The sequence below is a fragment of the Cyrtonyx montezumae genome, unplaced genomic scaffold (assembly GCF_038088225.1).
Source record: "Cyrtonyx montezumae isolate F1298 unplaced genomic scaffold, pur_monq_1.0 scaffold_7, whole genome shotgun sequence".
NCBI classification, from domain to species: domain Eukaryota; kingdom Metazoa; phylum Chordata; class Aves; order Galliformes; family Odontophoridae; genus Cyrtonyx; species Cyrtonyx montezumae.
In genome coordinates, this window is record NW_027072078.1 from 9,497,549 (window position 1) to 9,523,597 (window position 26,049).

Consider the following 26,049-nt stretch of genomic DNA (forward strand, 5'->3'; position numbering starts at 1 on the left):
CAATGAAGTCAATGGGTCAGGCTCTACTACTATATTAAGAATATACTCAACTGACAGTATGTAGCAGATTTCCTGTTATCATCCATATTAGGTAATCAAGCTGGTATAGTAATTCTACATGAAGATGACAGGTATCTCAGTTAGTGGAGTCAGCTAAGACTGCTAGAAGCAAGTAGTAGTACTCCATCTCTACATGGAATCAATATCTCATTTTAAATAACATTATGGTTAGTGTGATTTCTTCTGTCAGCAAAACACATGTCCAGGAGACAGAATCCCTTACACACAGCTATTCTAGGCATTGTTGGAAATGGCAGTCACTGTAGCATCTAGGCACTAAGATAATTCTTTATGTGGAGCTAATAGTCATGGTCAATAATTTTATACTACTAAGAGCTCATCCACGTGAGGGAAGTTAGCACAGTATGGCAAGGCATGGACATCTATTATTATGAGATGACGATTCTCCATTTGCAACAGGAAAGAACCCTGCCTTGGCTATCTGGAAACTGCAGTACAGCAACTGTACTGTAAATTCATCATACCTTACAATTTTCTACCTTCTACACATGGACGAGGTCTAAGGAATCATTTCTGAACTAACAAAACTCCAGAGAAAACTGGCAATGTTTTAAAACTACATTACAGCCACTTGTTTATGAATCTGCTGGTAACCTTCCACAATAGAAAGCTAGACAAACAGTCACTGTTTTCTCACTCTCACAAAAATGAAAATGTTTAAGACTTCCAACAATCTCTCAGACACTCATCTGAACAGGTAACTGAACATGTACTTTCATAGAAATAACAGTTCTATAGAAGCAGTACATTCTGGTTTGACTAGACACAAATGTGGCAGCTTTTAAATATAGCATAAAATGATTAAAAGTATACTTGGCTGTGTAGTATTTCTGACAGTCACAGTGTGCTTAAAGTTTGAGTTTAACCAGCATACTTCAGACCTGCAAGAGATGCAAGTTCAGAACATACACACCGTACAGTGTACTGAGTTAAAAAAGAAAGTCTATTTCAACAAAGAAATACAGTGAAATATCAAAGTGTCTGCAAGGCAAACAGAGTGCTGAGATGTTACCTTAATAACAATTCACGTGCTTACACACGCACAGAGTTAATTCACTTAATGTTCACAGTCAGGAAATGAACACCATGGAAAACTTTCTAAGCAGCATGAACAGAATCATAAACTTTTCACAAAATAATCGCATTTCAGTTATCTTTCCCCAAAAAAGCAAGTTATGCTAACCTAGGCATTCCTTCGTTGAAATTTGTCACCCCTCCGCTGTTACTTTTTAGGCTGCACTGTTCCTATGTAAAATAACTGTTACACAATACAACACAGCAGGTGTAGAAGAAAAGAAAAAGTTACAACATGTGGTACTTTGTATAAGTGCATTCTTCCGAAAGCCAACAGTGCAACAGACAAAGGGAGTGGAACTTTGGCTGCGATCTTCAAGAGTTTACTGTAAGAATACAAAGAAAAAGGTGCCATTTTGTGGTCATACGTGTAGAAGGAGTCCAAATACCATATTTCATTTTCTTCAGAAAGATTTCAAGGATTAGCCATTTTTTAAACATAAATAAAACAGGTTCAGTGGGAAATACCAATTGATATATGAGCAAGATGAATCAGGCAAAAAGGATAAGAAAATGTCATTTAACAATATTATTAAGCAAACCTAGAAATAAACTCGGTAACAGAAAGATGCAGTGTTTTAAATCATTAGAGTTAACAAGTACTGGTCAAGAAGATAAACTACACTGTTTATTATTAAGCTTTTCTCAGACATAAAATTAGTCGCTGTCCCATAAAGAACTGCACAACCAAGTGCACCAAACAATGCACAGTATGGGCACTCTCCCATAAGGGAGTATGACAAGAACATAACTATGATGGTTTAAAATCCACTTATCCTTCTAACTTCTAGATAATAACTTTTAAGATACAGTAGGATTCTGTAATATTTAGAAAGATTAAATGAATTGTGAATGAATGTCACAGTTAAAACAAGTCTTCATGCAACTGATATTTTAGATATGAAATACTCTACTGAAGCCCATGTGGTAAACACATGTTTCTCCACTTACCTGAACTATAATCATTTGCCTAGATTCTACTTAATTCTTAACACTTAAGCACGTGAGCTTCTGAATCTCTGCATAGGTTTAATAATTACTTTTCTGTGAAGCGCAAGTGAATTTTTATCACACAAATTGAACTTGTAAGAAATAAATGGTAAAACTGGGGATTGGGCTACAGTACCTTGATTTCACTTCAGAAGCACTTGAATTCATGAGAATTTCTAAAATGCATACAAGTATAATAGCTGTAGCTCTACATGGATCAGGGTCAAGTCTAACATTGTACCTGCAAAAGAGTGAATTAGTTTTAAAAGTATGTCACTTCTAAACCAGGCGACCAGATAAAATCCCATCTGGAAGCAAGGATGTGCTATGCAATGAACATGAAATTCATACAGCACCCCGAGCTGAATTTAAATCATTTTCTGAATCGTTACTTTCTTCAACATACTGTTCTCCTAACGTCTACTTATAACCAAAGCCAGATTGCATAGAAAGAATGGCTACAGTCAACGGAAGTCTTTGATGCTACAATAAGACAGACAATCTGAAGAATCAAACATTTGCAATTTTGAGTATCTTCAAAGGTTTGGATTCCTTTCTCCCACCCTTACTGACAATTTAAGAAGTTACCTGAGATTTTTCAACCAATAAACTAAAGATGGCAAGTTGAGCAGCACAATCCACGTGAATAAATTGAGCATAGTAACATGGATCTTAAGACTGTTAGCAGCTTCAGCAGTTGTACTGTTTGAGAGAGACTGCACTGTTTCCGAAGTACTGTCTATCAAACTCTGTTTTCTGACTGTGCATTTAATGGAATTCTGCGACATTTCTTCTGAACGGTTTGAATCCTGAAAAGAAAAAAACCAAGAACACACACTGGCTTGAGAGAACCTATACATAGGGACAAAGAGGCAAAAGCTATCCCTACAGTAGCATATGAAATCTGACTCAGGGAGAAAATCTGCAATTTATCCCTCAAAAAAGCCATCAAGAGAAAAGTTCAACTGTTCCACTTTAAAGCGTCTAGCAATTTCTCTTACGCTAATAGTTTGCCTTTGGAAGAAAAGAATAGAGAGATGTATAGGAGAGCAGAGATATCCTGACACCACTGCAGTATTAAGAAATGGACTTCTTGGAAGGAGGAAGAACAGAAAAGAAATAACAAAGCACGTGGGTGAAAATCACAGATGATCAATCATGGAAGAAATATACAGGAGGCAACATAACTAGAAGTAAAACATTAGCTCTAACAATAAATAATGGAGATGAAACTAGTAAGCTGGCAGATGCTACACTCCAATGACTGAAAAAGCTACTAATGAAACATAAAACAGATTATTTGGATATGGAAAAAGAGCAGGAGAGAATTTAAAACTGAAACTCAATCATCACAGCACAACCTAATACTGCCAGGGCAAGATGATAACAATTTATAATGCACAGGTTTGCCAAACAGTTTCTGGACACAGAATTTTGAACAGAAACAGGAAACACTCACCCTGTTCAGCACGTTTTGTTCTGCACTGACATTCACACTTAGCTTTATAACCTGTAAGACAGATTTGCTTTTTTAGTAAAGTTGCTTCACAGGAAATCTGTAGTTCACAAGAAAAAATAAAGGGGTTAATTATTAATTGACTTTTTTAATAGCTAGGGCCTCAGTGGAGCTCTCTCAGGTTCAAAGAACACAGAGATATCCTGTTCCCCGTACTGTGCTTTCTGCTGCCACCAACCTACCTCAGACCACCTGCAGACTGCTTCCTTTTGTACCCTTAACTCCCAGCCTTCGCCCGCTCCCAAGGCTTCCCTAGAAACTAAACCATAGCACCCATTTTAGCAACTGTGCAACCACAGGGTGAATCAGATACCTAAGTTAGATACTCTGATGCACCAAAGACCATGGAAACTGAACAGCAGGGACGCAGGGACTAAATGGATCCAGGTGGTATCAGCCAAGGGACCAGATTAGACATACAATGAAACTATTCTAATTCAGTACAGCCATATAAACACCTTCCTCCCTTTACTTCAAAAGGATCTGTGAAGAGTATTCAAGAAATTATTCTACAGAACATTCCAGAATCTTCTTCCACTGAAGCTTTCGTTCAAGGAAGCTATTAGTCTTCAATTTTTTACAAAGTTGATGCATTCAAAAAAGATCTATTTAAAGCACCTAAATTGTAACATTTCTTTCAGGCATGCATCAAGGTAACCTTCATTTTTGCTTCTAACACTTTTAATCCAAAACGCACAAAATTCTGACTTTGTGTACAAATTCAGAACGCTCAGCTTTTCAGTACCTTGAACAAGTATTGAAGATAAATGATGAACAGAGCAAATGCACCACAGGTGGTCCAGCTAACCAAAGCAAGGGACCCCATCACGCAGAGCCTCCTGGGTGTAATCAATTTAGCTTTCGAAAGTGCAGTAGGTCTGAAAAAAGACAGAACCGCTGTCACACTTTGTAGTTCTGATGTCATTACAAGATATCTAACAATTATTCTGTTTCACGAATGACTCATAACAATGTGTTGCTCCTGAACGGATTAAACACTGGAAAAATAAGGCTAGGCAAACATATACACCAACTGATATGTAAGCTATTTGACAAAAAACAAAACAAAAACAAAAAAAACTTTATCAAACAAACTTAAATTACACCTTCCTGTAACCAACACATTCTTAGTTACTAGTTTGTAACTAAGGCATTACTTTTACTTCACTCAGGGAACACATAGGATAAGCTGGTGAACATAAAGCATTAAAGCATTAGCTTATCCTAGCTCCATATCTATATCAGTCCCTATGTTCTGTTGAGACAGAGAACCAGCACTATATTATTACTGCTTCACAGCTGCACATCAGTGACTCCAACTACAAACATTAATACACCGCGGTGTTCAATGGCAGCACAGCAGCATACAACAATAAGCTTGCAAGATTAATTTTGTGACATTCTTCTCAGATAGAAATTGCTGCTTGCTCACAGTGTGAGACACAGGAAAGCTTTTTGAGTCTCAGCTTTCCAGAAGATATGACTAAGACACAAGTATGAACCTGAAATGACAAAGATGAGATGATAAGATAGGAAAAATGGGGGGAATGGAATGGGGAAGATAGCGCAATGCCTGTAATTTCTTGGAGTTTCACTGAACATTCCAGAATTAAAATAGACAATGGGGGAAAAAAAACACATTAATTGGAAAATACCATCTTAAAAGCCTTTGCAACAAATACTGAAAATAACCACAAAGAAAATCATAGAATCATAGAATCCTTAGAGTTGGAAGGGACCTATAAAGATAACCACCTAGTTCAACTCCCCTGCAGTGCACAGGCACATGCACAGCTAGATCAAGTTGCCCAGGGCCTGAGCCAACCTGGACTTGAAAGCCTCCAGGGATGGGGTATCACGCACACTTCCAGGCAGCCTGAGAAGAGTATTTGCCAGGAACAGGAAACTCCACAGACAGCTAATGACAAATTATTTGCTGCTGGCCATATCAGAACTTTTCCAAATACTGAACCAAAGCCAAATGAACACTATCTACATAAAAGAGATTTACAAATCTTCCCCCCCCACAAGAAATTCAGGGCTGGATCAGAATCTTTATGAGCCACTACGACCACGTATGGTATTAAAAAGACATTTAAGTTCCCTTTTGGTGATGTGTAACAAGGACTGCGAGGCACTTCTCATTCTTCATTAGTACTTAGCACTAGCAAATCTAGATGTCTAAAACTAGGCAGAATTTCATCTGTCCAATCATTCACATTGAAGCAAACAAAAATGATCGTGTTGCAGACATCTAGAAAAATGTAATTGGAGTATAATGTTGTTTTACCTAGTCAGAATCAACCATAACGAAGAGAAGATTCTCAGAGATGTAGAAAAAAATACTCCACTCCAGTAGGCAATGCCTGTCCCAAAAAGAAATAGAATCAGGGACACAAGGGGGAACCATGCATCCTGACTACTCAGTACAGCAGCATCCACCTCTGGTAGCAAGAGTGAATCCCATATCTCTCTAAACCAGTTAAACCTGCCAAAAACATGAAAGCAGTATTACTTATCACTTCCACTTGCTATAACAGTAAGACATTTAATCAACTACTCCTCTTACTACAGCCTTTCAAACAAAACCACAGTCAGACCATAACATAATAATCCTCCCACCCATAGTTATGCTGAATCTTCTTGTTTTAGAAACTGCTTAAAAAAAAAAAAAAAAAAAAAAGATGCAAACTTACCCCTGCAGAAACACAACAATGCTTATAATAGGTTCTACTTTGTAGGGTTTAGCTGTTCTAACTAGTTCAAGTGAAAATTCTGAACACTGGCCTAGAATCAAGAACAGAAAGCACCTATAATTATTATTTTGTCATGAACTTTAATAACAAAGACTACTCACAACAAAAAGCAAATTCAGGAAAAAAATTTGAAAAGTTCACTTACAAGATAACCACATCTTACAACAACACTGTGAGGCAGCCTACCTCATCACAGTTGGACTTTATATAAGTCTTTTTCAACCTAAAAGATTCTGTGATTCTATGATCAGAGGGCTTTATTCACTGCATCATTCATATTCAGGTAGCATGGCACAAGAGCTTTCAGAGGAACTCAGTTTGTTACAAATACCAACCTGAATTAAAATAAAAATGCATTCTGCCTCAAGACATGTCTAACAGTCAGTCTCCACAGCTCATCTTCATGCAAGATTGTTTTATGCATATTAACATTATATTTTAAACTTATATATATTTTTAAGTAGTTTTCTATTAATACTAAAATACAGCACAAGACACTAATCATAAGGAAGGGATTGCAGAGTAAAGAAAAAAACAAAAACAACTCTGCTAGAACACAAGCATGGAGAACTATCAACAAAAACTGAAGCTAAAGAACATATATCCAAAGTATTTGTTCAAGTTCAGTGATAGCTGGCTTAAAAAAAAAATCACAACTGCTAAATCTTCAACAGTAAATTGGAGAAGTACTTTCTTCAAAAACACTAGAAAAAATCTTTTTCTAGAAAGCTACCTGTTGACATCAATGTACTCAATTGTCCTCCATAGGTAAGGAGAATATTAGAAACAACGTAGACAGGAAGAGCGCCAGCATGGAACCTTATTATCTGAAAGAGCAGGATAAGAAAATCATTTGTGTAGACACACACATGAAAAAAAAAAATAACACAAAGTCAGCGTGACAATTTAACTGGAAGATCTATCTGAAAGGATGCCAACAGTTTCTTGTTAACTTCTTTGGGCAAGTACTTCATAACCACTATTAGCAATTAATGTTATATATGGAACATACTCTCACAAGTGGCTACTCAAATGTGTTTTTATAAGGAACCAAACTATAAACAGAAGCTTTTTTTCCAGTCACGGCAAATACAAAAGGAAGACAGTAGCACGCTACTGGTAATTCAGCAAAATACATAAACAAACCCTAAAAGCAAAAAGCACTTTCCAAGCAAAACCTGCAGTTATGAATCCTTTCAGACTCTAATTTAATTTATGTTTTACTTGGCATCCGCTGTCCAAAGTTATAATATCCCTTCACATAAAGATATTACAGAAATCCTTCTAAAACGGTAACAAAATGAAAAACCCTTGATATAACTGCATATATGCAAATGGAGAAACTTGCCAGCAATATTCCAGAGCCAGACTTTGGTGCTTGGGAATTTAATGTCTTTTCAGAATCAGAAAATTGCAGATGGGTGATCTATTCTTACTGACACCAACGTAGAAAAGTATTCCTCATGGATGAAGTATGTAAAATTATTAAGAAGAGACAAATTGAGCTACTTATACCTTTTTAACCCAACTTTTGGTTCATGTCAAATGCTCAAGTTTTATCAGTACTGATTCATTAGGCAAGACGGTCAAACTGACTTCCCAGTGCCATCCTTCTACAGATACTGCACTAACTACAAAGTCACATGCTCAACATATACTCCCTTTAGAGCTAGAGCGACTTTCTATTCTGAAAATGGGGGCATGGGATGGGATGCCTTGTCACGTGACAAAGTTTTAACTGGTCCTTGAATAGTGCTCTTCTTGGCATCAAGAAGGGATTTCATGCGGCAAAGAACAGGAGAACTGAAGGAAAAACTTGTACTGAAAGACCTTCTTACTTGTCCAAGAATTTGTAAAAACGACGTCTTCAGAATTACCTGCACACACACACAAAAAAAAAGAATAAATAATTTGAGTGTTATTTTGCACAATGGCAAACAAACACAACACAAAACACTTAAAAAAAAAAAACATTAGAACACAGCAATCCTGAAATTAAAAATGTACAACTTACTACCAACTTTTTTTTAAACAAATACTTTAATTTTTGCATAAAGAAGCATAAGCTCGACTTTCAATAGTCCTCTAGCTTTGCAAAACAATTGTACCAAGTATGACATTTACTTGCTACAAAAAGTCCAAACAGCAGAACCTTAGATTTGCTTCACATCTATTTTGCTAAAAACCAGCTGCATGATCTGAAAGACTGAGCTATAGAAAAATTATACACTGACACAAACTAGCTATAAAATAAATATTTCTTACTCACTTCATACTGACAGTCTGAGGAAGAGTAAATATTTAACACTGGAACCCTGCTCTCATTTTCAGGCTGAGCAATGTGCAGCTTTGCAGAAATCTCAGTAAGCGATGGAACTCTGAAAGACAGCAACTTAACTGGTAATCGTTTTCCTCATAGTAATAATAACAAAAAATCACACTTTATTCCTCAACATGTGCACATTAAACAGAACTAGTTCATCAAGTGTCACCACAAGCTATGAACTGAATGGTACACTGAACTTGCTTATTCTATCTCAAGGAACCACAGAACGGTTTGGGTTGGAAGGGACCTTACTCTGCCACATGCAGGGACAGCTTCCACTAGACCAGGCAGCTCAAAGTCCCATCCAGCCATTCAAGAACTACTTAACATTCTCAAGTCACTGTCTTCCAGTTTGTCAAGGGCCGTAATACTAATGAAAACTGACAAGTTTAGCTAACACCTCAGAGAACATGTAAATAAGCTAAATGAAGAGAATGGGGAGGATGAATTTTCAAGAAAGAATTCAGTTTCCTGTAAGCATTCAGTTGCTGGAGTAGAAAATACAGGAAAGAAATCTGAAGTTTAATCAGGTTGTTCAACTGCAGTTCATGAGTGACACGTGTTTCAAGGCGTAACATTTGCTTTTGGCAGGGCTATACTCCTGAAAGAGCTTAGGCTGCTCCGTGATCAAAAATGTGTATTACAGGAAGAAATCAGCATCCAGAGCAAGCTCTAGTTCCCACTCACAAAGCGGTCAAACCTTAAAATTACTAGGAAATGAAACATTCATTTCCATAAAATAAGTAACAACTATCAAACAAGCAACTCGTTTGTCTATTAGTAGATATTCTGAAGGAAAATCAAAACTTTTTTTTTTTTTGTCAAGACAGGTAAATGAGAGAAACATAGAGAGGCAAAGCACTTGCGACTGGAAAATTTGTGTCATGTCAGAAACATGCCCACAACGGAATGCTCCATCTCTTCCAAAACAAATCAAGAAATTACAATTGATAAAGTTCTTACTTAACCACAGTTAGTGAATCTTCATGTGACCAGGGTATATGAAGTCTGTAAACACTAGGTTTTCTTTCTGAAAAGGAAGATAATTACAAACATAAGATTCATTCAAATCTCGTTGTGGCAAGTGTCTGCAAAAATTAAATGAAGAAAATTTAATAGTCACACTGACTACAGACTAAATATTTGCTAGGTACCATTTCCTCAAAACAACACTCAAGCACAAATATATACACACTGCCTAACAGTACCACTTATTTACATCTGTCTACCGCACTTGACCTGGTACAATTTCACCATAGGACTTTTAGAATGCAAGTAGAACAAAAGGTGGCCTACAAATCATACAGAAGCATTTTGCTTGTATTTACACTGCAACTAAATTTGCAGTGCAGTTCAGTGCACTTAGCAATGAATAAAAATGCCTTTTTTAAAACACAGAAAAGAAGAAGACACCAACATCAAATGGGACAATTACAAGAAAACCTCTGATTTTCACTTCAAAGCTATTTCCTCAAGCTAATAAAACTTCTTTTTTGGAAACAAAGTCCTTAAGCTTTCCATTCTGTTTGAGTTAATGCAGCTCAACACTCAGATTTGAGTACCAGGAGAGCTGTGTGGAGACGAACCTTATAAGGTCCAATAAGGGCAGGCATAGAGACCTACACCTGAGGAGGAATAACTGCTCACATTGGTACAAATTAGGGGCTGACCTGAAAGAAAAGAGCTCTGCAGAGAAGGGTCTAGGTGTCCTGGTGGACAACAGGTTGTCCATGAGTCAGCAGTGTGCCCTTGTGACCGAGAAGGCCAATGGTACCCTGGGGTGCATTAAAAAGTGTGAACAGCACGTCAAAGGAGGTGATTCTTTCTCTCTACTCTGCCCTGGTGCAACAGCATCTGGATTACCGTGTCCAACTGTGGACTCTCCAGTTGAAGAAAGACAGGGAACTTCTGAAGAGAGTCCAGGAGGGGGGTCACAAAGACTACTAGGGGCCTGGAACATCTCCTCATGAGGACAGGCTGAGAGACCTGGGACTGTTAAGCCTGGAGAAGGCTGAGAGAGGATCTTATCAATAGTTATAAATCAGGAGTCAAATGAACAGGGTCAGGCTCTTCTTGGTGGTGCCCAGCACCAGGACAATGGGCAACTGGAACACAGGAAGTTCCACACAAACATGAGGAAAACCTTGTTTACTTCGACAGTGACAAAGCACTGGAACAGGCTGTCCAGAGAGGTTACACAGCCTTCTTCTCTAGAGATATTAAAAATCCATCCGGATGCTTTCCTGTGTAACCTATTCTAGAGAACCTGCTTTCGCAGGAGGTTACACAAGATGTCTCCCGAGGTCCCTTCTGACCCCTACAATTCTATGACTGAAATATTAGCAGACATTTGAGCAGGTTACAATAATACTGCCTAGACTCCATTGCTCGAGTGGACTTCCTCAAGTTTTAGTCTTGAGAATTTTCAGCAAGGCTTGTGATGTAAATTTATACCTTTGAACATGTATATTTACCTATCAGTGACTGGCAGTGGCTCTCTACATGTATTTTGAAAGCTTGATATACCTAAAACATTAAAAAAAAAAACCAACTTAGTCTCCAAACAGTGGTTATATTAGCTTAAAAAGTAAGTACTATTCTTACTTGGTTGAAGTGTTGAAGCTGTACATTGTAAAATAAGCCAGTCGAATTTAATAGAATTTTGCTTGAAGAAAGCCCTGTAAAGAACATATTATTTCAAAATATTAGCTACCAATAATTTGAGAACTCACTACATCTTCAGATCCTTTTTCCCAGAGAGATTTACGTGCTTCTGTACCTGTTAGTCAAAAAAACCCACATTTCTTATTTGTTGCTACCAGAAACTGTATTAATTTCTGTAAAAACAACTCCCCTCCCAAACAAACGAACATCTTGACCACTGGAATTTTTGGAAAAACTTATCATCCCAAGTGTTAGTGATATTAGTTTTATACTTCCTCCAAAAGTAATAGATACACTTACCAAAGGAAAAAAGACTTGTCACAGGAAGTTGTATTGTTCTGGAATCCTCTTTGAAGAATTCACAGTCCAAAGTAAACTGCAATACAGAATATTCAGTACAGATCTAAATTCAGCACACGACAAAAGCCTTTGCTCTAGCCAAGTCCTGTTCACAGGGTCAGGCAAAAAGCCAGACACAAATACTGAGATGTCACTTTTCCACACTCCATTGGCCAAAAATGGCAGTTAGTTTGTTCTAGTACACAGCAGTACAAATTTGGATACCTTAAGCATAAATTGTACAATTCTCTTGCTTTCAATCATTCCCAGTAGTCTTCAAAAGGCTATTCATATAGTTGAGAATGATCAGAATCCAGTTCATATTTTTTGCCCAAAGGTGGGATGGGAAGTGGGGGTGTGATGTTGCAAAAGAGAGTGATCTGTCTCAATTCTGTGTACCATTGCCAGAGTTTAATTACATAAAGCAAAGAAAAGCATGCAGTAGATATCATTTTTACCATCTCTAATACATGTTTAGCTCACTTGAAAATTACTTTCCATCACACTGTAAGTTTATCAGCTGTTTTCTCTTGAAAAGCAATTTCCATGATTTTTAACAGTGAGCTGCAACTCAGCAAGTTGCATTTCCCATATTATCTGTGAGATTCAGAAATAACAACCTGCATAAAATTCAGTCTACCACATTATTTATGGTTTAAGAGCTTACAGGGTACCTTCAAATATCTACAGTATTCTCATTTACTCTGTATAAAAGAATTGATTACACTAAAAGAAATATTCAAGAATGCAACCAGAATGCTAAGCAAAACATGCAAGAACTTCCAAGAACTCCAAGAACTTGTGTGAGAACTGCTGTTCAGCACCTTTCAGGTACTATTCATGCTTTGGGTTTGGCAGTTTATCAACTGTGAATGTTAATTAGCTTAAAGAAGTTAACTGAGTTAACCTTCAAACCACAATGTAATGTAGGTTCTACAGTTTGTCAACACAACTTAGCATATATTTCATCCTTTATGTTCTATCATAGGATTCAAAAGCTATGAACACCCTGAGCAAGCAATTTCCATGCTTCATCTTTTTACCTTATTGCCAGCTGAGGGTGGTACAAGAATGACAATGTGGGACAAAGAAGGATAATCCTGAAGTTTCAGTATTACAACCTTAAAAAAGAAATTTAAAAAAAAATGAAAGAAAGAATGGAAAACAAGAATCTTAACTAAGTATAGCCCTTTGCTCGTCAATTACCAGATGACCATTTCTTGTATCCCTTCCTCTGGATTTACAAATGCATGTCCTAATGCTGTAAACAGAACAGCTATTTCCCCCATGACACAGAACAACCCATGAAACACCTCTCCCTGCTCCAGGGTAGGTACAATGCTTACCTTGACAGTTGGAAGTAACTCAGCTTTCCAGGATAAATCAGTAGCTTGCAAACTGAAAAAAATCCAGGCACATTAAAGGATGAAAATATTAATTAGCCAAGCATTACATTTTGACAGTGGATCAGCTTTCCCCCCCATTCTACACAGACTCACTTTTATGAATTGAGAACAAGTCTGAGTCTACTGCAGTTGGATACCACAGTCATTTATCAAACTATAATCAAACATTTCAGATAGTGCAAATCTTGTTCTTGAAAAAACAAATTAAGCTCTTAAATTAACTTTGTCATGCACAACAATCAGCAATTAGTAACCACTCAACTGCCACCATAATGAAAACTTTTAATGAGCAAATGTAGCATCAGCATTGAATTCACACACAAATTTTAACATGTTTAAACATCAAAAGTATCCGTAGTTGGGAATACCCAAAACACACCAGATACAACAGCAATTTCACATGCAAAACCGGTCTGCATTTATATTAAGTTAAATAATGAACAGTAAGAAATTCATTCAGTCATTTAATATGTTATTTTTAAAATACCAGGATACATTTCTTTCTCTAAACAGTGCTAAATCTCAGGACAATATTGATATTTACTAGGCCAGGTTTCAGACAGCAGTCCTGTACCAGGATAACCTCTATTTGAAGCCAGTCAAAGGTTATACAGAACAGTAACAGCCAAACACACTTCAGCACAGATCCCTAACAAATAAATATCACACCAGCTCAAATTTATCTGGAAGCTTTACCTAAATCTAAAGAGCAAACTGAATTTATGTGGAGATAACTTCAGAGAGGAAAGTTGAGCCAGTGGTAAGAATAGGTTTTTTTAAAATTCATTTTTGTAATTACTGTAATGACATGACTCAAATAATTGTTAACTGATCCACATTTCCAAATATTTTCATATAATAACAGCAATAGCAATTCTGGAATATGGAAAAAATAAAGAAATTCAATTCACTTTCTGAGGGTTTCAGGTAATGTCTTATGTCTTTGTCACAGGAGTCTAAGGAGGCATTACAAAACACGCGATTTAGGAATCCAATATAGCACAGAGCAATAGGAACAACTTTTTACTGCTATAAAAATAAAAAATACAGCTTAAAGAAGCTTGACTTGTTTTATTCTGTATTCATGCAGCTATCCTGAGAAAGCATATTTTTCCTGTTTCCCTGATGATACAGAAAGCACAAGTTATGCTCAGCAATAGTTCTAATTTTCCTCCCGATCTCTTCTTAAGAAGGGTATTTTATATGTACAAGAACTCAAATGTAGTCTTACAAGATCTATTTCAATAAGGAACACTCACCATACTGAAGAATCGCTGTTCATACAGCCATAAATCCAGCTACTTGTGTCCTGTAACAGCAAAACCAAACGTACATTACTGACATGGGAGTTTATAAACAGATGAAAAACATTAATTCTTTACTTCAAACAGTGCAAGAGTTTCAGTATTCCAATTGTTTTTAAATTCTTTGATAGAAGAAACTGCTGCAATTAATTTACAAAAGAGGAACAAACTTCCACGTTCATCCAAGTCGTCTTCTGTTCAGTATGTCTGCAGTGGCTATCACTACAGCAACCAAACTTTCTTAAGGATATTATATGTTGAAGTGTAAAAGCAAAAATGGTGACGACAACAGTCTGCCTCAAATTTCAGCCACTTTCAATAAAATATATCCATTATTATTATTATTTCAATTTCACAGCAAAGTCAGACTTCTGCATTAACAGAAGTTAACGTGAAGTCTGGTGTCATCATCTTGGAATTCCAATTGATTTTGAAGCTGCTCCTGACAAGAACAATTAGAAAAGCACTGAGGATACACACTTTTCTCCACAATGATTGTCTGAACCTCTCCTTTTATGGTAAGAAGGACAGGCAGGATGGAACAGGAATGCATCTAAATCTTCTTGCCATTAATCCAAAATAGTTTTAGAATTCTAAGTATATTTATCAACCTCCAGTTTGCCAAACAGTTGCACTGCTTCCTTTCAAAAATATTCTTTAAATGTTTCCAAAAACATTTTGATTGAAGTGATACATGTAGAACTAACAAATACAATGTATACTACCACCTCTCCACAAAGGAGCAGGTTGAGAAGGTGCCATATTCTTAGCAAGCTCTCATTCACTTCCACTGCCCAGTGGAAGATGTCTGTAGAATTCCTGGTTCACTTCAATGTTACCACAGGAAAGCAAACCTATAGACAGCCATAAGTATTCCATGAGTATGGCTGAATCCTGGCAACTCTGAAAATAACATCTTCATCCAAAACAATCAATATAGCTTCACCAAACTAAAGTACAAACGATCTGGGGCTAAGAGTAAGAGAGTCAGAAATAAGACTCTGGAGTTCAGGTGGCATGGAAGGTTTCAGACCTCAAACACTACGCATGACATGCTAAAACAAGCACATCTGACACAAAGCGTAGGCAGTGACCGTAAGCGGATGTTATTAATTTCAACTACTATTCATTAAATTGTCTTAAAATATGCAGTGAATCCAAATGAACACCATACAAATCCACAAACAAATTCCAGGCAGAACAGTAAGTATCTTCTCACCAACATCGTGTTTTCACAGTAAACGTGACTGTATGATTCTCTGTAGCTTGCAAGAGGAAATGTGAAATATTTTCCATCAGAATCCTTAAAAGGAAAAAGGAAAGCTTGTTAGTAAAAAGGACAAACATAAAAACACAAGGAAGAAAAACGTTACTTACATTGTAAACCGAGTAAGTCCATTTTGAGGTTTTGACTTTAATCCATGTGAAAGTTCCTAAAAACGAGTAAGTTTTTATATGTCACTCTGAATATTCTTCCTTAACTTCAACAGCTCTTTTTATTTTTTTTTTCCTAAGTCTTGTCTCTATAAGTAGCACAAAATTGCCACAGTGGCTCTACAATACTCACACTATCTAACACAAATGAGATGTAATTATATTATACTGCACTTATAACTGTTTACTCTTCCCAATTTCTGAGACTATCTATTGGACATGTTGTAAGCATCAATCCAGCCTGTCCCTCAATCAAAGGCATAAAAAACAACATACTCATTTTTGCCACTTTTAACATATTTAGTGGTGAAACCATGCAAACACTGGCAGTTTATGTCTAAAATCTATATATTGTTTCAGAAGTGTCTGAAGGAGGACAGACACTTCAGAGGTTTGTCAGTGAGAAGATCAACTCTTAATCAGGAGAATCACTGAATTCTGATCAGCAGAAAACTGCTGCACACCTGTGAGTTCTGCGAATGCTTCAGGATTTTCCTCAAATATCTTTCCAGGATGTCTAACAAAGTGGTGATTCAATACAGACATTCTCTTCTTGGGATCCTCAGTTATCTTAAAAAAAGAAAAAAAAAAAGTAACGACATCGTCTATTACTCACAGAATCATTTGAGTTGGAAGGGACCTTTAAAAGTCACTTAGTCCAACTCTCCCTGCAACGAACACAGGCATCTACACTAGATCAGCCTGATCTGAGCCTGCTTCAGCTGGGCCTTGAATGTCTCCAGGGATAGGGCATCCACCACTTCTCTGGGCAACCTGTTCCAGTGCTTCACTACCTTTATCTTAAAAGACTTTTTCTTATATCCAATCTAAATCTCTCCTGTTTTACATCTAAACTATTTTCCCTTGTCCTACCACAACAGGCCCTGCTAAAGAGTCAGTTCCTTTCCTATAGGCCCCCTTAGATTCCTGAAAAGCTGTCACCAGGTCTCCCCTGATATTATTATTATTATTATTATTGCTGTTATTTAATTAGACACATTTATCTTCTTCCCAAAATATTATACTTTCAGCAGAGTTGAAAATTCTTACACTTACATTAATTTGTCTGGGGTCATAAATCTAGCTTGCTAGATCTCATTTAAGATTTTTCCACCATTCAAACAGTTCTAAGTGTAGGCTGGGTTTTGCTTTTGTTCTACAGTGATTTGATTTGGGGAAGAACAAATACAAAAAGACCAATGTTTTCTCTTCAACTGTGCGTTCATTACAGTTGGTTTCTGTAAAGTTTTACCCTCCAGCACACTGTCAGTCAACTTCAGAATAACTGTAATGCTTTTCTGTCTCTATAAATCTCATACTGAAGTGAGCATACTTAAGTAACCAATGAAGTCTGCACCACAGATTCAGAAAAAAGCAAAAACCAAACATCTGTAAGCCTTCCTTTCCTATGTCTGGGGCTCTGCTCTTGCATATTTCTGACCACTGGACCTGAATCCCAATTTCTGTTTATTGCTGCATAACATCTCAGAAAGAGAACAGAGTATAATGGGAGATTTCCCAACAGTTTTCAAGATGGATGATATGTATTTAGAAAAGAAATAAGTGAAGTAACTGGAGATAAACAAATTAGCTTCTCCTTGTGCTGGTTTGTGCTATTTACATTCTATTTTTGTCTTATTTGCCAGCCATTATGACAACACATGGGAAAGTTTGAGCAGTATTATGTCTGAGATAAACTAAACACTGAGATAAACTTTACACATGAGGTATAAAAGGGGAGTCGAACACACTAACAGATTCCACTCAAAGATACATGCTAGCAAAATTTGTTTATAATGATGCAAGCTCAACTACACCTACTGCGTTACTGAATAGAAGTTCAGTCCATACTCAACCTACAAAGGATCAAGTATTATTATTTATAAAATAATTAAAATTAATTTAGCATCTAATTATTTCTGACATGTGGGACAAATAAAGTCATGGGATTTTTTCAGTGACTGGTACCAAAAAGGTAACAATTACCTCAACCTGACACTGAAAAAAAAAACGAAAGTGAGCTTCCCTATCTAATAGGATGTTATTTGTTCTGATTAAGCATTCTGTCATGGAAGAAGGTGTGCTGGGGATGACACACAGGATCACATATACAAACCTGCCTTGTGTTTTCATCTATGAGATCAAAAAAAGCTCTAATGGTTGCCAGGATCAATTCCTTGCACCTGAAAAACAGAATAAGTAAATTCAAATCTAGGAAGAAAATATCCAGGAGAGTAAAAGTAGTAGGAAGAGACACCATTATGCTGATGCAACATTACTGTATAATGTAAGAAGAATAGAGAACAGAGCTGTTTGGTCAGCCAATTAACTTTTGTCTGATTTGCTTACCACACTATGGAGAGATGGTCTGTTGAGGCCCAAGTCCTAGGCACAGCTGAACTCTGTTTGGAAAAAAGCATTAAGACAATCTTTTAGTATTCAGTATTTAACAATACTAAGCAAGTTTGGTTTTAGTTTTATTTTTCCTTCTTTTAATCTATTTGGGTAATTAAGAAGACTTTGAGAGAAAGGGTTTGAAGAGAATTACGTCTTCAGTCCAAAACCTTGTTTAGTTCAGCACAGATAAGAACTTGTAAAACAAAATGACTAAGAAAGTATCTAGATAGCAGAGCCTAGTGGTGAAAGGGCAAATCACATTAAAGAATACACTTAGCAAAAGGTTTTTCTAAGACTGCTTCTATGACTAATCTTACTGATTTAGTAAGTGATCCTGGCATACTAGAACAGAAACATGCCAGTGAAGTCTGCTGCTGAAAAAATCAAGGACATCCTCAAAATAAAGGATCATGAGAACACCATGCAGAAAGAACTGGACGGCCTGGAGCTTTACATCTGTACAAGTGCATGTACTGCATTTAAGGACTCATATCAAAAACCTCTCATAAATGGATGTTATCACCTAGTTGTACAAATTAATTCAAGCAAACTATGAAAAATAAAGTGAAACAAACGACTCCATTGTGTTACAGGTAAAACTGTTATGAGTTGTTATATCCAGATGACAAGATAATAAAGAATTGGCACCACTATACACTGGATCTCATGCAAAATTCTGGTCACCAACACTCAAGAGAAATGAAAGTGCAGCAGATGCAGAAAAGGGTTACTAGGTCAAATGCAGAGTTAATCTTCCTAATCTAGCAGAACTAGAGCTGAAACTATTTATAGACAGCCATCTGCACAATGAACAAGGAGGGAAACACTGACCAAATAAAAACTGCTGCAGATGACATTTCAAGTTGATGTCAGAACAAACAAAAGCTGGCTTACATACTAGATGAAAGTTGGAAGCTGCAAATTTTCTTTCAAACCCTACTGAGAAGTGTTTTCCAGTGTCTTTCATGTAGGCAACAGGGAGATAAGAGGCACGGAATGATAAACAAAACTACTTCTATGATGTTGCTTGATTAACACTGGAAAGAGACAGATGCCTGTAAAAGCCAAAGGCTGCATCCAGTTGATCCTAAGTTCTTCCAAAAAAAAAGAAAAAAAAAAAAAGAAAAAAAACAAAGGCAGCTTAATGACAGAGTTGTCCTCTTGTAATCAAACAAGAACTCTATTCTCTTATACTCCACCTGTGGTTTCCACATACACACCTCTTGCAAAATGCAGGAAAATAATAAATGCGTTTAGAACAGAAAAGCACAAGAAGGTGGTGAAAAGAAACAGTACCAAGTGACAGATGACTGAATCCACCCCAACAGCCACTGATTTCTGCTACATTAACTAGTTAGGGTACTATACGTCATATCCTTTGACTTTTCACACTTACTACTCTGATATTTAATTTCACTACCCTACATATTCAGACCACAATCACATTCTGATACATGCATTACATAAACAGCTATTTCACACAGCAAAACCAAAAAAATAATTCACTTTTTTACCACAACAGATAAGGCACTGTCATGTTGACTCGGTAGAAAAGCCAGTCCCGAACGAACTTGGTAATCTCTGAATCCTCCCGCCACAGAAAGAGTGGTTAAATTTCTTAAATCCTGGGCCTTTAGAATCCAATGATTGTTTACAGCTGCATAAAAATCTGTAAAATACATTGCAATTAATCATAATTTCCACACATCTGTTTTAATTACAAAAATGCCAGAAAAACATTCAGCTAGAACTTTTTGTAAGCTCCCCTAAAGACATTCAAGATCCAAGTACACTCTCAATTCAGAAAAACTACTGTTTTAACCCCAAGGAGGTAGCTGGGAAAGACATATACCTTCCACATTAGCTGAGCACTTATTTTGTTAAAGTAGCAAATTTCAGGTTTATTTTAAGTACAGCCATAGTCCAGAAACAGCAGGGAGGAAGTATTATAATCAGCTGTAGCAGAAAAGATTAATACAAACACAATAAATCAAATTCAGCAGCTAGAGATAATCCATTCCCTTTGGGTGCTATAAAGAACAAAGAAAATAAATGTCTGCTCTTTTCCTTCACTAATTCCTTCAGTATCTACAAGGAACTATTTTTACTAAGCATATACTTCATCAGTACAATTTAGTAAAATCTATCCTTCTAGTAAGTTAACGGTATATAAACAATGATTACACTTTTATTACAGAGCAGAAAACACACTGCTGCTTTTACAAATGTATGACAATCCATTATATAAAACATAATTTTTGTCTGTATTCAATGTTCATTCTTCCTGACTTTGAGAGCATTAAACATTACATTTTACAACTTCCACAAAAATAACTCAATTTACTGAATTCACATTTGATAAAGACAGTCATTTCAGAGGTCAAAAAAAGAAAGAAAGAATGTTGTTCTCTGCAGAGCATACAAATTTGGTTATGTGCTCTATAGCTTATTAAGTTTATATTTAGATTTCCAGCCCCTTCAAAGGAGTTCAAATCCACTAAGTCAATTTTATACCACACTTTCAGTAGCTGAGTGCTCTCAAATAACCATCATAGTAACAGAGGAATAGATTAATTACAGTAAACAGAACAGTACATTTTCCACACCAAAACTGCTGCAAGGCCACAGCAATTTGCAGGAATCTCACCTGTTAATGCTCGAGAGAATCAGTAAATAAAATGTATTGATGCAAACTGCAATACTTACCAGTAAGATATCTATCCAAAGGCATTACAGGTGCAACGTGAGGCGTAGCTTGTGTAATGATGAGGTTTATAAGTTCCGGCTTAAAATTCTTCAGGGTAAGCAATGCTCTTGCAACAAGACCACCCATGGAGTGACCTACTATGGCAACACTGGTTGGTGCAAATTCCTGACCCTTAAGCAAAGACCAAAGGGAAATTAGCACATCAAAAACAGATGTGACACTAAACTAAGACTCCTGTGGCTAACACTTGCCCATTTTTTCCCCTCAAATTCACTTGCATCCCCTCAGGGCTAATACTAATTAAAATCAACAGAGGCTAGCAGAAAACTTTTCTAGGGAAAAACAGATGGAAGGTGATGTTATATTACTGTTTTAATAAGTTAGGGAAAATGTAATGCTCTGCTACAAAAAGGCATGCTTTTCACATGGAAGATTTTATTTTGAAACAACATAAAACCTAACCCGGGCTTTGGGATTATCACAAGCAGTACAGACCCATTAAAGAAGAGCACTTCTCCCTTGTGCTATTAGCATGTTCAACACATCATAAACTCTCTCTGTCCCTTATTCATCATTCTTCTGTATCCAATCAGAAAAGGCAGAACAGAATTCCATTCAAAAATGGAAGTAAATTCTTTAGAGTATGTCACTACTTACCCTGTACAACTTAAGAATTACTTTTAGGCATTCATGCACAAATTTGGTCTGTCGTTGGAGAGTACCACCATACAATGCAACCAACTCCTCATTAAAGTTGACACTGAAGAAATTAAAGTGATACTTGAAGTCAAGATCTTCTGCTTTTCTAAGAGCGATGGAGCCAAGAGAACGTACTAGGAAAAGAAATCACACCAATTAAACAGTGACAATTAGACTATCCTTACGTCATAATTAGTAGATAAACACAAAGATGAGATCTAATAAAAGCTATCTTAAATTCATAATCTCAAGTCTTACATAAAACAGAATGAAAAACATACTCAAAAGCAAAAATTTTTCTAAATTACAAAAGCTGATTTGAATATATAAATAATCAGAACAAAGTATGAGCTGGTCAATGACAGTACCAAACTGCAAAGTGGAAAATCTAAGAATTATTTCCTGTTTTTGTAAGAATCCTTCTGATTCCAAGTAGTATTAGTAAATATGTTATAAACAAAAGCTCACAGAAGAACGTGGAAAAGAATAAATCCAATGATCTGGCAATAAAGGTTGCATTGAACTACCAAGAACTGCTGCTCGCAGCAGCTGACTGCATACACACAATGTCTAAAACAAACTGATCAATGAACAATGATCATGTTCCTCCTCCTAAGGACTTCACTTGCATCTTCTTATCACCAAGAGGGTGAGAATGCAAAATGCAGAAATACTTCAGCTCTAAGACAACGCTGTTGCTAGGGTTTTCTAACATTTATTGAAGACCATCAATTTTTAAGACCAACACTTCCAGAGAAGGGGAAAAATCAAAGCACAAAGAACACTTTTCACACCTGAAATCTTGAGGGGAACACGCCCTGTTTACAAGGCCTTGCTTCTGAGCTGTCATGACCAGGGCTGCTGCTCAATGCAGCCTTCACAGTGCACAATCCTCACTGTTTTCCACCTCTGTGACAGGTTCCTAACTACAACTCAGGACCTCAAATCTCCCAGTCTCGGGTTCATTCCCAACATTTCAACCAGAGTGTCATTCTCTACTCGAAATCTGAATTATGTTCATTTTAAAAGTTTAGTTTTAGTGCCCATGAAAGCTAATGAAATCACATCTTTCACAAGTGCCTGAACATTGCAAAGGAGCTCTCATTTCTCAGCAAACATGAGCACAGTTTCAAAAAGCATGAGAATAATAGTTATCAGCAACTCTGCTCTGCACCAAGGAAGCGGGCTTAAAATGCATTGTCTCATAATAAATTCTAAATCAAATACAAATTTTCAGGATAAATCCTCTTAAAGTTAAAAAAAAAATAGAAAGCAATAATCTATTTTGAGCCACTGATGATGGCAGAACAGAAATATTTTAACAAAGATTTTGAAAAATAACCACAGCTAACCACCAGTCTTCCTAAATCAATTTCTCAAAACAGAATACTTTGAGGCACCACTGTAAAGAAGCACGTGATCTGCAGCATGAAACAGTATTGCTACTCACCGAACTTGTTCATTTTTCATCACCTGCACGGCAAATTCCATTCCACTTCCCCCACAGGGATTTCTGTCGCATTTTTAGAGACAGCATTACCTAACAGAAGCCTTGCAATATATTATGCGCCATCACAGATTTCCACACGGTATCTCCCATAATCGTGATATTCACAGCCTCCTTTGGATGCTGATGTCCCTACAAGTCTGTATGCATTTTCAGGAAGTAAAGCATTGTATTCTGACTGCTTGAAATTGACCATGGACTAACAAGGATCTTCAATGCCATGAGCATAGAAAATAATGTTCACGACGACTCCTGTTGATACTATTTCAAATAGAAAACCTCTTGCCATCACCTAATGCATAACTACAGGAACTCCACAGATGAGCTGTAAATTAGCCAGAGGTTTACCTTGTTTGTAACTGCCAGCATTGCCAGGAAGAAAGAGAATTGGAATGCCTGTCAATATCAGATTTTTGTTTTCTTCAGCATAATTCCCTTCTCCATAGAGATAGAGCTCATACGCTGGATATCGTCTAGCTGTTTTCTTCGGTAATTTTATTTTCTGTTACAAAAGAAAAATGCAGCACAGAATCAAAATACTAACTTCTAGGACCCAAGGAATCAATACAAAGGAGGCGGCCCGCACCTGGTAACGAGGTGAAGGGGCTCCAGCCTTACTGAAGGGCTCATGTGAGAGGTGGCTGATGCAGCATGGGCTATCAGCACGCTCCCATTAAAATCTACCCTGCATGGAAACATAGGCAGCTGCTGGTGTGAATGTGAAGAGCCTCCAAGTTCACCATGGCACAGAAAACTAAGTAACGCTTGTTTCTGAATGCACATGTAAGCTTAAAGGAACCAAACAACCTTTCTGCAAACAATGCCACACCTACCCAGACATTTAGGTAGCTTGGCTTATGTTTTATGTAGCGTTTTATATTACAGCCTGCAGGATACAGAAGGAGAAACTTCTATTGGTTTTGCTTTAAGTAAATAAATAAATGGATAGATAACCAAATCAAGCATCACAGACCTGAAGTAGGTATCACAATGCACAATGAGTTGCCTTGGTTAAAGCTTAGAGCCAGGAGTCACGGCTCTCAGAGCCCTGTGACACGGCTCTAAATCAAATAAGCAGTAAGCAAGAAGACACCTAATTAACTCCCTTATAGATGCTAGCTGGTTTGTAATTTCAGGTTTCAAGGATAAAGATTTGTAACAATTCTAGAAGCACGAATATATTCCTTATAGCTGTCACTTACTTACGGTGCCATTCATGACACATCAGAGACAAACATATTTTAAAATGTATTAAGGTGCAATTTTTATCTTAAGGAAACATTTTATTTTACACAGCAAGAAAAAAAATAAATTTAGGTTTGCATCAGAAAACATCTCTACGGTCTCTGTTCTTTATCTAGAAAGAAGCAGCTCTACCTCAGTTTCCTCTCAGCTGTGTCTACAGGGAAGTTGTATACCTCCCTCCCAGTAAACACCACATGTTAAAATCAAAACAAACAATTGCTCCGAGAATAAACAGGTAGCTGAAAGGTGCAATGACTTCACGAACCCACACAAATTAACATTCTCCTCCGGAAGCACTGCTTTCCACACAGTCAGTGTTTGCTCTGGGATCAGTTGCTGTGAGCCAGCACAATCAGATGTGAAGTGCATGGCCCCCATGTGGAGCTGCTGCCCCATCCCTGTGTCATCTTAGGCTCCACAACTTTCACAGCACAGAACCTACATCATGGGGAATAAAGTGCTGACACAATGAGTAAACACAAAAGGCGTGTGCTGGTAGAAGGTAATTTCAGGCTGCCCCTGATAACATCAGCCAGGTCTTGTGGCCAGCAGGGCCATGGAGGTGACTTACACCCTCTACTTGGCCCTCATGAGGCCCCACCTGGAGTGCTGTGTTCAGGCCTAGAGCCTCCAGTGCAGGAAGGATGCTGGAGCTGTTTGAGCAGGCCCAGAGGAGGGCTATGGGATGATCAGAGGGCTGGAGCACCTCTCCTATGAGGACAGGCTGAGGGAACTGGGCTCATTCAGCCTGCAGAAAAGGAGGCTCTAGGGTGATCTGATAGAGACCAAGTAATTAAATAGAGCTTACAAGCAGGAAAAAAAAAAAAAAACAACTTTTAACGCGGGTAGGTAATGACAGGACAAGGAGAAAGGGTTTTAAGCCAGAAAAGGGAAGATTTCGATTAAATGTCAGGGGGAAATTTTTCACTGAGGGTGGTGAGGCAGTGGCACACGCTGCCCAGAGGAGCTGTGGATGCCCCACTGGCGGGCAGCACCCTGCCCACAGCAGGGGCTAGTTCCACCACAAGCCATTCTATGATTTTGCCAGTAACTTTGAATCGGTGGCTTCACACTACACCTGAAGTAAGGTCTGGCTGCTAGATGTGAAAACGTACTGGACCATATCCAGGTGTTTATACTTGCCTTGTCAGGGCGGCAGAGTAAAATCGCTCGAGCAGTTCCTTCTGGACGCCACCGTGGACGTGACCCGACCGCATCAAGATCACCACGCCCACTTTAACAGCTCCCAAGTGAATAAGCTGCCTCAGTGCAACAGATTCTCAGACTCCTTCACAAAGGCGCTGCCAGCAGAGCCCCCTGCAGGGGCCCAGCCCGCCCAGCCGCCGCCAGCGCCCACCTGAGACACGGGGCCGAGAGCCGCGCCCAGAGCCCAACGGCCGCGCGCTGCCGCCACCTGTTACACCGCCGCCGCCTCCCGGCCCGCGCGGGCCCCGCTCACCAGGTACTCGGGGTACTCGTACATGTAGGTCATGCCGCACCGGTTCTCCTCGTAGACGAACAGCACGTCCCGGATCCCCAGCAGCACCAGCGCCGCCAGCGCCCCGTACAGCACCGCCGCCACCGCGGGCAGCCGCCGGCAGGGC

General features: G+C 37.9%; 1 protein-coding gene across 1 annotated transcript; it reads right to left on the bottom strand.

The window, feature by feature from the left end:
• Positions 1 to 452: 452 nt before the first annotated feature.
• PGAP1 (post-GPI attachment to proteins inositol deacylase 1) lies at positions 453 to 25,975 on the bottom strand. The gene is made up of 27 exons (XM_065751400.1): positions 25,905 to 25,975; positions 23,549 to 23,702; positions 21,652 to 21,827; positions 20,994 to 21,165; positions 19,802 to 19,956; positions 18,240 to 18,292; positions 18,007 to 18,073; positions 16,355 to 16,460; positions 15,834 to 15,889; positions 15,676 to 15,759; positions 14,412 to 14,461; positions 13,093 to 13,144; positions 12,790 to 12,867; positions 11,708 to 11,783; positions 11,348 to 11,421; positions 11,218 to 11,269; positions 9,707 to 9,773; positions 8,687 to 8,795; positions 8,256 to 8,294; positions 7,151 to 7,244; positions 6,358 to 6,448; positions 5,952 to 6,149; positions 4,407 to 4,539; positions 3,605 to 3,655; positions 2,734 to 2,954; positions 2,282 to 2,386; positions 453 to 1,481 (listed from the first exon to the last, which is right to left on the bottom strand). The coding sequence occupies exons 1-27, from the start codon at positions 25,935 to 25,937 to the stop codon at positions 1,343 to 1,345; spliced, it is 2,685 nt and encodes an 894-aa protein (XP_065607472.1). The 5' UTR covers positions 25,938 to 25,975; the 3' UTR covers positions 453 to 1,342.
• Positions 25,976 to 26,049: the final 74 nt, after the last annotated feature.